At 45.8% G+C, this 12282-nt stretch overlaps 1 protein-coding gene and 1 long non-coding RNA gene across 4 annotated transcripts in view; one reads left to right on the top strand and one right to left on the bottom strand.

Annotated features, from left to right (window-relative positions):
• Positions 1 to 2889: 2889 nt before the first annotated feature.
• On the top strand, positions 2890 to 7991 carry LOC308466060. The gene is made up of 2 exons (XR_013980649.1): positions 2890 to 3529; positions 5097 to 7991. It is a non-coding gene; the product is annotated as an uncharacterized lncRNA (long non-coding RNA).
• The window catches only part of HSPB8 (heat shock protein family B (small) member 8), a 30714-nt gene continuing 26363 nt past the window's right edge, over positions 7932 to 12282 (bottom strand). For all 3 annotated transcript variants that reach the window (XM_080986512.1, XM_080986511.1, XM_080986513.1), the window contains exon 4: positions 7932 to 10930. In XM_080986512.1, the coding sequence (XP_080842638.1) occupies positions 10771 to 10930 (160 nt within the window). In that variant the 3' untranslated portion in view covers positions 7932 to 10770. The remainder of the gene's footprint in view (positions 10931 to 12282) is intronic.

Genomic DNA, 12282 nt, shown 5'->3' with positions numbered 1-12282 from the left:
GAGACATGCAGACTGCCATAACTTTTACTAAGAAACCAGAGGCTTTTTTTGGTTGGGAATAATAGGGGTAGAGATACCTAAAGGATACAAAATTTTATTTATGTATGCAACCATGGAGACCTGAATGATTTATGCCCAGAGACGGAAAGAAGATAACGTTGCAACCAAAGAAGAATGGCAGCAAAAACTGTTGGAGTACGCAAAAATGGCGGAACTTACTAGGAGAAAAAAGAAACCAAGAAGACAGAGTTTTTAATTTAGAGTGGAAATCATTTACTGAATATCTAAAAAGTTATTGTAAACGGATTAAATTATTAGCTGGATTAATATAAAGACGTGCAGTGAAACAAAACTAGTTTTGACAATACTGGATAAATAGTAATTAGGTTTAACTTGGATATGCATTAAAATAATAAAACAAGCAGCCACAGAAAGTGGGCAGGGGGTCGAAACTGGGTACAGTGGTACCTCGAGTTAAGAACTTGATTCGTTCTGGAGGTCCGTTCTTAACCTGAAACTGTTCTTAACCTGAGGTACCACTTTAGCTAATGGGGCCTCCCGCTGCCACTGTGCCACCGCCACGCAATTTCTGTTCTCATCCTGAGGTAAAGTTTTTAACCTGAGGTACTATTTCTGGGTTTGCGGAGTCTGTAACCTGAAGCATCTGTAACCTGAAGTATCTGTAACCTGAGGTACTGCTATACTGGAATTTGATGTAAAAATATTTGTTTTCTGCAATGGTAAATGGAGAGAGAGAGAGAGTCTCATGCAGGCTGCCTCACTGTGGAACTGCGTGCCAATTGGCATTTCCTCAGCAACCCTGGGCAGATCTGATCTCTACGTCACCCCGCTGCAGAGCCTCCCTGCCTCCTAGGTACCAGGGCTTGTTTGTTTTGTTGACTGGCAAGGATGATCGGTCGTCGTCAGGGCAGGTGGCAGTGAAGTCAAAAGCATGTCCTGCCGTGGACTCCTATTATCTAAGGGCACAGCGAATGTAGGCCTCGCTTGAGAAGAACTGTTGCTGTTGCAAGAGGAATCATGTTGTTGTGGTTTCGGGAGGCAGTCTGGATAATGACCAGTTTTTCGGCTCCTGTATCCATGGGGGTAGAATGTAAGGAACTCAGGATAGCTCAGTTGGTAGAGGATGAGAATCTTAATCTCCGGGTCGTGGGTTCGAGCTCTACATTGGGTAATAAATTCCTGCACTGCAGGAGGTTGGACTAGATGACTGTGGTCCCTTCTCTGAATGTGTGAGAGCAAGCTTGCAAAACCAGTCCCTTTGTCTAGGCAAAGCCTTTGGCTGACTAGTTAAGGACCACAATCAGCATGACCAAAGAAGTTGCTGAGTGCCATAAAATAAGTGGGTGGGCCTCCCCACTTTCCCTTCCCTGCCACCATCTCACCAAACTAGTAGGTAAGAGAACAATAACCAGCGGTATATGTGAGCATTGAGCTGGGACTAGGCGGCACAGAGATGAATGGAGAAGCAAGATCTGCTGGGGTGTTAGTGCTGTGAGCCCTTCCATCTTATGCTCAGGTGGTAAAGGTAAAGGGACCCCTGACTATCAGGTCCGGTTGTGACTGACTCTAGGGTTGCGGCGCTCATTTTGTTTTATTGGCCGAGGGAGCCGGCGTACAGCTTCCGGGTCATGTGGCCAGCATGACTAAGCCGCTTCTGGCGAACCAGAGCAGCGCACGGAAACGCTGTTTACCTTCCTGCCAGAGTGGTACCTATTTATCTACTTGCACTTTTTAGCATGCTTTAGAACTGCTATGTTGGCAGGAGCTGGGGCCAAGCAACGGGAGCTCACCCCGTCATGAGGATTCGAACCACCGACCTTCTGATCGGCAAGTCTTAGGCTCTGTGGTTTAACCCACAGCACCACCCGCGTCCCTTGCTCAGGTGGTATATCTGTGTAAATAAATTCATATATCCCATACCCGGCAAGTGTCCCAAACACACTGGGAAATCTTGGGTGTTTTTTTCTCGTGAGAGGACGGCGGCCATTTTGAGCAACATAATCTAGTGCAATTTCAGGCTGCGATTAAGACATTGCAGCACAAAATTGCTCAAGATCACAGTGCCCAAAATAGCCACCGTCCTCTCGCGAGAAAAAACAGGAAGGTGGCATCCCAGAAGACGGTGTCCCAGTTTTTTTTGCCTTTAATGTGTTGGAGGGTATGAGACCCTTAACACACCACAGTCTCTGCTGACCTTCGTACCAAAGAAAATGAACTCAGGGTAAGTGCTTTGAACTACTGGGGTAGTGCGCAACGTTGTTTTAAGGGCTGGGAAAATGTGACAGTGATTTCTTCTTCACCATTATGACTTTGGGTTAACATGAACTAGGGAAAATGCTTATTCCCTGCCCCACATACAATTATCACTTATTGTCAGGCTTCGGGGAATCAACTTCCTCCCCCGTGGCCGTAAATGAGCAGATCAAACAAAAAGAATTCTTACCAGTTAGTTTCTTTAATAAACACAGCAAAGGACAAAAGAAAGTGTCCACCCAGAATAGCGGTGCTCCCAATTAAGGTTCACACCTCCTCTGTCCCTATTAATCTACATCACTCCTACGTCTTGTAATCTGAGTTTGTACCCTCTGCGCTTTCTGTTCTAACACTTTATGAGCTCTCTGTGTCTTTGGAGATGGGTGTGTGTGTGAATGCTGCCCAGAGACTGTGAATCTGTTAACTCTCTCTCTTCTTCTGTTTCTTCTGCTAGCTGTTCCACATCCAGGATTTCCCAGCTTCTGCCTTCTGAACTATGCCCCTCTGCAAACCACTGTTCCAAATCTATACTGTCCTCCTGCTCCTGGGAACACTCAGGATCAGGATCGGGGGAGGGGATGGCTCCCCCCATTCCTCCTCAATGCAGCCCTCGTCAGCACAGTCCCTGACATGTATTCTGTTTGAGTGTGTAAACCAGCAGTGAGGAACCTGAGGTTCGGGGCCCAAAGTCAGCCCTCCAGGCATCTCTACCTGGACCTTGGCACTCTTCCCAGGCCACACCCCTCCCCGGCCTTGCTCCACCTTATTTCACCCCCTGCCTGGGATATGTCCCTGAACTCTGATAACAGTCACATCTGCGCCATACAGCAAAAGCACACTTGTTTCCTTGCAAAGAATTCTGGGAATTGTAGTTGGTTAAGAGTACAGAGAATGGTTGCTCTGTGAGGGGTGAACTGCACTTCCCAGGATTCCTTGGAAGAAGCCGTATGCTTAAATTGTGTGGTCTGGGTGTAGGACCAAACCTGCTTGCTTGCCTGGATGCAGGGTTGAGAGGGGTTTGCCTGCAAACTAGTCTACTGGACAGAGGTACCTCTGTCCCCTTGTGCCTCTGGCTTTGCTCTCCTCTGGCCTGTGGCCCTAGAAAGGCTGCCTTGGAAGGATTGCGACCCTCAGGCTGAAAAAAGGTTTCTTCATCCTTGGACAAAAATGGAAGAAAAACCTGATCGCATATGAGATGCCATTGAGATTCCAGTCACGCCTCTCCAGAGTTTGCACTGATTTCCAAAAGATTGCAGTATGTCTATATCGATGTAAATTGCGGGTCTTGATGAAAAAGGAAAACAAATGGAGTTTTAAAATGCAGCTAATCAGGGAGTTAAAGAGAGGTTAATCCTTATGGATTAATCAAATTGCATGTGTAAAGGGAGGGGAAGGAGGTGAGAGGTAAAGAGGGATGAGAGAGGAGAGGAGAGGAGAGGAGAGGAGAGGAGAGGAGGGAAGGAGATTGAAATTGGGCTTGGCTATTTTGAAGCAAAGATTTCTGAGGAAACTTTGGGAGAAATTGATCTTCCGGCCTTCGTTTGTCTGCTAAGCAAAGAGTAGGGCTACTTGGTTCTTTCTCAGGTGAGTGTTTAGGAACTATTGAGGGCTTCAATTTGCTCCTTGGAAACATCTCAGGGAAGGGTACTTGCTGTGGTGTAGTAGTTCGGACTAGGACCTGGAAGAGCAGGGTTCAAATCCACACTCGGCCAAGAAGCTCGCTGGGTGTTCTTGGGCCAGTCATTGCCTCTTAGCCTAACCTACCTCAAAGGGTTGTTGTAGGGATTAAATGAGTGGGGGGAAGGGAACCACGCACATCACTTTGAGCTCCTTGGAGGAAAAAAGTGGGGTATTTATGCAATAAATCACAAATAAATGAATAACATTTTAAATTAGGGACGGGGAATATGTGGCCCTCTAGATGTGGTTAGACTCCAGCTCCTATCAGCCCCAGCCAGCAGTTCACCAAGGATGATGGGAGTTTCTGCTAAACAACAAAAACATGTTGTTCTTATTATTTTATTTATACATATACCCAGTGCTTTTTTTCTTAAAAAAATGTTTAGGGGTACAGTGGTACGTCGGGTTACATACGCTTCAGGTTACAGACTCCGCTAACCCAGAAATATTACCTCAGGTTAAGAACTTTGCTTCAGGATGAGAACAGAAATCGTGCTCTGGCATTGCGGCGGCAGCAGGAGGCCTCATTAGCTAAAGTGGTGCTTCAGGTTAAGAGCAGTTTCAGGTTAAGTACAGACCTCCAGAACGAATTAAGTGCTTAACCTGAGGTACCACTGTACTCTCATTTTCCTACTCGTATTGAGATACTGCCCCTCAATGAGGCCAAACTTAGATTCACAAAATGTTTAGGGGTTTGTGTACCCCTGCGTCCTCCCAGAAAGAAAGCACTGCGTATACCACCTTTTCCTCCAAAGAGCTTAAGGTGGTGTACATAGAATCACAGAATTGTAGATTTGGAAGAGACCCCAGGGGCCATCTAGTCTGACCCCCTGCAATGCAGGAATCTCAGCTTAAGCATTCATGACAGACGGTTCTCCTCCTATCCCTGTTTCTTCCTCACAACAACCCTGTGAGGTAGGTTAGGATGAGAGATGCTGACTGTCCCAATGTCACACCCAGTGAGTGTCAAGCGGGAATTTGAACCCCTGGTCTCCCAGGTCATTGTCCAACACTAACCAACACAAGACACTGGCTGTCTGGCAGGGAGGCACATGCTCTCTGTCCCTCTTTCAAATAAATTGCAGAGATTACTCTGCACAGAGAAAATGCGTGCATGGTAAAAAGTTTGCTTTTCCAAACAGGGTGCAAAGCAGTGTGCAAGTTTGAACTCAACAGATGCCAGCAGCATGGCTTCCTTCTTTGTGGTGGCATGTTTGGCCAAGAAGGGAGTGCAGAATGAAGACGCCACCATCAAGAGTAATCGCCCATCTCAATTTGCAATCGCCCTCTCCTGTTCCATCCTGTCGGGAGTCTGTTTCCCCCCTTCCAGATGGGAGCGGGCTCCCCTCGTTAAAATTCTGAGCGCCCGCATCTCCGTATTAAAGCGGATATTAAGCCATAAAGCGTAATATGTTATGACACCATAAAAGGCAGCGTAATTGCTACGGAACCATAAAATGTAATACAGTTGGCTCAGCGGCCATTATCTTCCCCTCCTCTTGCGGCTCTAAGTATTTGAAAGTGTTATCAAACAGCCCGGGCGAGGGCAAAGAGAGCAGCTCAAAAAGCCTCTTTGTTGCTGGAGTCTGCAAGCGGAGGAATGACCTCAGATGCCCTCTTCCCGCTCCTAGAGGAGTTGACTCCTTTTCTATGCAGTAGGCAGGCAGCCCAACCGAAAGTGAACTGGAAAGTAGGGCGCTAGTACGCTCAGTTGGTTCGAGCGTGGTGCTGAGAATGCCAAGGTTTGCGAGTTCGATCCCCCTACGGGACAGCTGTGTATTTATTTATGCATTGTAGGAGGTTGGACTTGTTATAGAAATTCTAAGGTCATATATATATATGATGTCCATAAATGTACAAGGCAAACACATACATAAGTATATAAACCACGTGTCTGAAATAGTACAGGAGAACAATCCCGAAAGTTTTTTTTTAAACAACAACAACAAATAATTGTTTTAAGATTGCTGATTTTAATGATGTTAATGCGTTTTGAATATATATTGGTATTTTTAATGTAGTCTGTAGCTTGTCCTTTGTAAACTGCTTTGTAAACAGCCGCCTTTTTAAACTGCAAAAGCAGTATACAAATATACTTGAGTAAGCAGTATACAAATTTCGTTGAGTAAAAATAAATATAATATGCCTGATATATATATAATATATCTGAGACTTTTCTTCCAGAGAGGTGGGGATAATGGCAATGCTAGAATGGGGCCTTTTTAGTGGTGGCTCCCTGTTTGTGGAATGTTCTTCCCCATCACTATTTTCAGGTGCTGTGCCAGGCAAAAACATGGGTTTTTTACCCAGACTTTCTACCTGGCGAGTTTTCAGTATTTATGGCCTCTTTTAGTGGGGTGGGATCTGCTAGACTGACCTTTTATATAAATGGATGGAAGTGTTTTTAGGTACTTATTCTGTTTTGGTTTGAAAATTGCTTTGGGTCGCACTTTTGAAAAAGGGACTAATAATGCTAATGATTTATTTCTTGCATTTATCTCCCACCTTTTTCTCCAAGGAGCTCAAAGTAGCTGGCATACATGGTTCCCCCATTTAATTCCCACAACAATCCTGTGAAGTAGTTAAGGCTGAGAGACAGTGACAGGTCCAAGGTCATGCAGTGAGCTTCATGTCTGAGTGGGGATTTGAACCCTGGTCTCTTCCAGGTCCTAGTCCAACCCTCTAACCACTGCACCACATACAAATGGTATTCATAATAATAATAATATAGGATTTACACTCATGAAAAGTTAAGAATGCTGAGCTGAATGGAGCGGTGATTTCTAAATCTGTTGCAAATGGGACAACAATAGATGACATTGTTGTCTGCCAGAGAGGGAGCTGGTAAGGCTTTTTTTACAGGTGGTGTGAATTTCACAGTTCATGGTTTTCCATAATGATACATTACATCTTTCGAGGCCACACTACCGCATCCTATAATTCTGGTCGCAGGCCAGGACTCAGAAACCCACAATTGTACAGCTGTATTCATTAGACATGCTCCAGGAACATATCCCAGTAGGATCCGGTTTTTATCTGAAGATTAAAAGCTCAATAAAGCCTTGATTAAAGAGAGAGAGGCTTTATTCTCAACACACCCTTGGATCGCAGGGTTGCCACAACCCATATAAATTAGGAATCTTCATAAATGCGATTGCTCACGTTTCCTGAAGAAGGCAGCTTGGCAATTTAAACAGCTGCGGAAAGAAATAAGCAAATACTTTCTCCCCCACATTTCCCTCCCCACTCTGGAACTGTAACAATGGGGCACCTGTTTGATTGTTGCCTGTTGGTCAGAGGCGTTGCAGTCTGTTCAACAGGAGTGGCTATGGCTAGGAAAGGTGTGGGGGAGAGTACTTTCAGAGCATCCAGCATGACATGGGGAGAGGTGATAAGGCAGGTCAAACATGCCCGCCTTGATACAATTTGGCTTCCTTTATTAATCTAGCAATAAGATCAATGCCCCCACCCTGGCCACTCACATTCATCTATGGAGGGGCTTCATAACAGATAAATAATATGTTTATTTGTACAGTGTCGTACATATGTGCCAAAAAGATATAACTTCTGCTTATGTGCCTTCCTATATACATAGAAACGTAAGGCTATCATCACACTGCAGTTCACATGGCCATCAGTAGGTGGCTCCACCAGCTGCACTGAATGGCAGGCAAGTGAGTGAACAAGCAGCATGGAGGGCAGCCAGCCCAGAAGAGTTGTTTAATGGAGGTGCTTCAGAGAGCAGTTTGGCAAACCACTCTTTAAAGCACCTACCCCCTCCTTTAAAAAGGGAATGGGGCTTGGGGTGAGCTGTGAGGGGATAGCCGAGGGTGAGGTGTAAAAAGAGATGTATTGGGTCAGGTATAAAGCCCAGTTGTTCTGGATTACCATCAGCCTTAGCCAGCCATGAATGGAACTAGTGGACCAATCTGAAAACCTCCGAGTTAGGATGTAGCAGATATACATGTACACACAACTAAAAACTTCAGTTTGGGTTTATTGTTCAATAAAAGCACAAGTCTTATTTGGAAAAAAAAGGACATTGCTCCAAACAAGGGCATAATTTCACATGTTTAAGTATTTTCAGACTAATGACATCCTGCAGGTCTAGAACGTACCCACCCCACTCAAAAATAGCTAATCTTGTGGTTCACATCAACTTTAGGGGGGGCTGGATTGCCTTTAGTTAAAAAAAGAAAGCAGGAAAAGCTTCCTAAAGGCCAAGAATACTGAACATTTAACCTATCAATTCCTACTGTCATAAATATCTCACATACACCAAAATTATATTAATGACAAACAACTTGTTGCTACGTTCCACATACAGATACAAAATGCTGGAGCATGGCTTGTAAGACCTTGATAAAACCAGGGGTCATAGAGGCAGTTGTACCCAATTAAATCTTGCAGAAAGTAGGCCCATTGAAATGAACAGAGCCAAGTTAGCCATGCTTATTGTTTTGAATGGGTCTACTCTGAGTGGGATTAACATGGCCTACAACCCCAAGGCGTTAATTTGCAACGAGGGAGTGTTTCTGTAAAAAGGATCAGTTGATAAGGTGTTGTTGCAATCCCGAGTTTCTGTAAGACTGGCTTGGCCTGGCCTGTCCCAACGCAAGGACAGCCCTTGAGAGAACAAGAAGCAATCATAAGAACCTGGCAGGGATAAAGACCAGAGCACTGAGGACTCCACGTCTCTCAAGGACCAAGGCGTTCTCAGTCTTAATCAGTAGTTAGACATTGACGCTCCAGGAAGACTTGTAAACTTTGATGGATTACGGCAACCCAGAGGGACAACTTTAGTGCAAAATCAGGGGTGGGTGTGTTGGTGAACCTCTCAGGAGCAGCCCATGTTCAACAGCGCTTGATTGTAGTGAATAGCTCAGAATGGGACACGGAGGAGAGCCAAGTTTTCTGACACAGTGTGAGCTGTCTGGTGGCTTCCAGAGCATCACATTGAACAGGGCATGGGATTCAGTCACATCCTTGCAAATTCAGGTGATGCCAATAAAAAGAGGATTCTAAGCCCGCTTCTAAACCAAACCAAACCAATGGATGTTTTGCAGGAAGGAAAGTGATGGGGAAAGGAACAGGGAAAGTGGGTATAACAGCTGCTTGAATCAGCATTGTTTGCCTGGCAAACAGATCAGAATGGTTACTCAATGAATGACGGATGTTGTATAACCTCCACACAAGCTTTGTGCAAATAAAAAGGAGGATGGATACTCAATAATCGGGCTGTCTGAGAGTGATTTCTGACCCTACACTTCTGTGGGATTTTTTTCAGGCAAGGGGACTACATCTAATCTTAGTATTCGAGCCATAGGAAGGATGCCCTGGCCCCTGAGCTCTCTTTGGGAACACAAGCCAGGAGCTTTCAAGTAGGGAAAAAGACCTCAGTTAACTGTGGCACCAGGAAGAATGTGCAGAGGTGGGAAGGCATTTAACTGCTGGAGTAAAGACTTAGACCAGTTCTGCCTTCAACATACTGAGTCAGACCTATTAGTTTATTGTGCTCAGTATTTTCCACACTGAGTGGCAGCTGAGTCCAGGGTTTCAAGCACAGAATCTCTCTCAGTCCTACATGGGGGTGCCAAAGGGGGATTGAACCTGCATGCAAAGTGAAGGCTAGATGGCAAATGAGCCCGTATACCTCTGCCCTGCATCCCCCCCCCCGGGAAGGACCAATGACTGCCATAGCCCTGCCCTCTTCAAGCTGAAGGAATTTCAAGTTTAATTGAGCCTATTGCCTCCTCAACCTCTGGAACACCTGGACAGCTTTGGGAAGTTGATGGGCTGATGTAGTAGAGATTCAGGGAAGGTTGGGCATCACCTGGGGGAAGCTTAGAAGGTCTCAGCACCTGAGAAAGGGCCCACTCCCACACCCCCTCTAGCCAGTGTGACAACCTGAGTGAGTGCTTGCAAGCTGGGTCAGTGGGAGCCACCATTTTAGTGCCCCCAACACATCACAGCTGCTAGGAATTGTGGGAAATTGGAGCTCACCCAGGCTCCAAACGACCTGAACTGCCCTTCAGATGCCAAACAGATAAATAACCGCACAACTTTCTGAAGACATCTGAAGGCGGCCCTGTATTGGGAAGTTTTTAACGTCTGATGTTTTGCTGCGTTTTTATTATGCTGGAAGCCGCCCACAGTGTAGCTGGGGCAATTATTTATTATATAACCACTACAGTTTTAGAAGCTGACCGCCACCTCTCACCTTCCTCTGAGAAGCCTCCCAGAGATTGTGTCTCAGATGGTGACAGGACTTCTGGAACGAGTCCCTCTGGCACGGAGGTGGGGAGCCTCAGGTCCCGGGGCCAATTCTGGCCCTCTGAACCTCCCTCTATGTGGCCTTTGTGGCTCTCCCCAGGGCAATGCCCCTCATTGTCCCTGTTTTGCAGTCTCCTTGAGTGCTTTTCACTCGTTGAGAAGTGCCCTTGAACCCCGATAATGCCGTTTTGCTTGGCTAGATGGCGGGAGTGGTGTTTGCGTGCCTGTGTGTGCAGAAACTATCTGGCCACACAAAGGTAAAATTAGCATTTCTTGCCCCGCTTACCACTGACATGTGGCTGCCTAGAGGGGAATGCCCTACTTGTGGCAAGGACCTGGGTCATGTGATTTTAAAAGGCTACTGATACGAAAGCCACACACTGATCTGATTGGAATACTGGGAGGAAGCAGCAGAATGTTTTGAGGAGGAAAAATGCTCTTTATAAGAAAAAAAAATGTACAACATCAAGTGGCAAATGCATGTAGAGAGAGAAACAGGGGGTGGGGATGAAGGGAGCTGGGAACTTCTAGATGGGCCATCCTTCAGGCACAAGTTGCTTCTTGGTTCTCCAGAGGTATTTCATTACCATAGCTGCCATCTCCGTACTGGATGTAAGGAGGTATTTGAGGAGCCTCGATGATCAGCAGCCCCTCTGGTGACAAGGATGCGAAAACTGTGACGGGATCCACTTCTCCAGGAAGCCTAGGGAGGGAACATAATGATTCATAAATAACACACATATTATCATTCAGCCCAGACACCGAGATCCATCTCTGAGGGACTTCTGGTGGTTCCCTCACTGCGGGAAGTGATGTCACTGGGAACTAAGTAACAGGGCCTTCTCAGTAGTGGCGCCCGCCCTGTGGAATGCCCTCTCACCAGACATCAAACAGATAAACAATCTGAAGGCTGCATATAAATTCTAATAATTTTCTTCTTCATCATATATTGTATGTATATACTGCATTTATTTCCCACCTCTTTCTCTGAGGAGCTCAAGGTGCTTAACGTGGTGGTTCTCCTCATGGTCTAAACCCCGCAACAACCCTGTGAGGTAGGCTAGACTGGGTGAGGGATTTGAACCTTGATCTCCCTGGTCTGACATACTTACCACTAACCCACACAACTAACAATGAATGAATTAGGCATCCCTGGTAGCTAATCATTTGGCCTTAAATGTTAACTGGGTACACACCCTACATTGAAAGGACACGATTCCCCCCCCCCCCCAAAAAAAGGTCATGGGAACTGTTAAGAATGTTGGGAATTGTAGCTTTGCAATGGGGTAAAAGCGACACCTCCCAGGATCCTGTGAAGGAAGCTATGTGCTTTAAACATGTTTTAAATTTGTGGTGTGTATCCATAAAGGGGGGAGAGTTTAGAAGGGAAAAGGCTTAGGAGAGGGATTATGCTCGCTTTTCTTGCTTTCCCCCCATTTTTTTTTAAAAGGGGTGTTGTATTGTAATACAGGCTTTGTGTTAAATCTGTGCAAATTCTTTGGCAAGCCGGTTTGGCTGGATGCCTTCGTTGAAGCTGAGTACAAGCACATCAAAGTAAACTTTGGCCGGTGCAAGCAGGAAAGAAGCATGCCCAAATAAGGAGCTCTTGTGAAACTCAAGAGACAGGCCAACCATGGCCTAGTTGGGTTCTCAGTGAGACGGTAAACCTGGAGAAGATTCTTCTACCCTTTGTGACCTGCAGTCCCCTGCTGCTATTTTTTTCTTAATGGCAGAGAAAGTTCCAGAGCATGACTCATCGCTTAAAAGTAAACAATGAGGGCCCGAGAGCATGATGAGGCATAGATTCTAAAATAGACATCAAGAAGCAGCTTTGCAAAGCAACTCCAGGTCTGAGCTCAAAGCCCTACCTGAACCATCCATTGTGAAAGAAACAAAACACAAAGCAGTATGATAGAACTTTAAGCAATCTAGGCTTCCCCCAAAGGCTCCTGGGAAATACACGTAGCTCAGTATTGTCTACACGGAGGCCTCTTCTGCACCGTACATTTAAAGTGGTATCATACCACTTCAAACAGCCACAGCTTCCCCCCAAAG

This window comes from Podarcis pityusensis (assembly GCF_964106645.2).
Source record: "Podarcis pityusensis genome assembly, chromosome: 16".
NCBI classification, from domain to species: Eukaryota; Metazoa; Chordata; class Lepidosauria; order Squamata; family Lacertidae; genus Podarcis; species Podarcis pityusensis.
The sequence above is the reverse complement of the archived record's forward strand: the minus strand, read 5'-3'. Positions and strand labels throughout refer to the sequence as shown.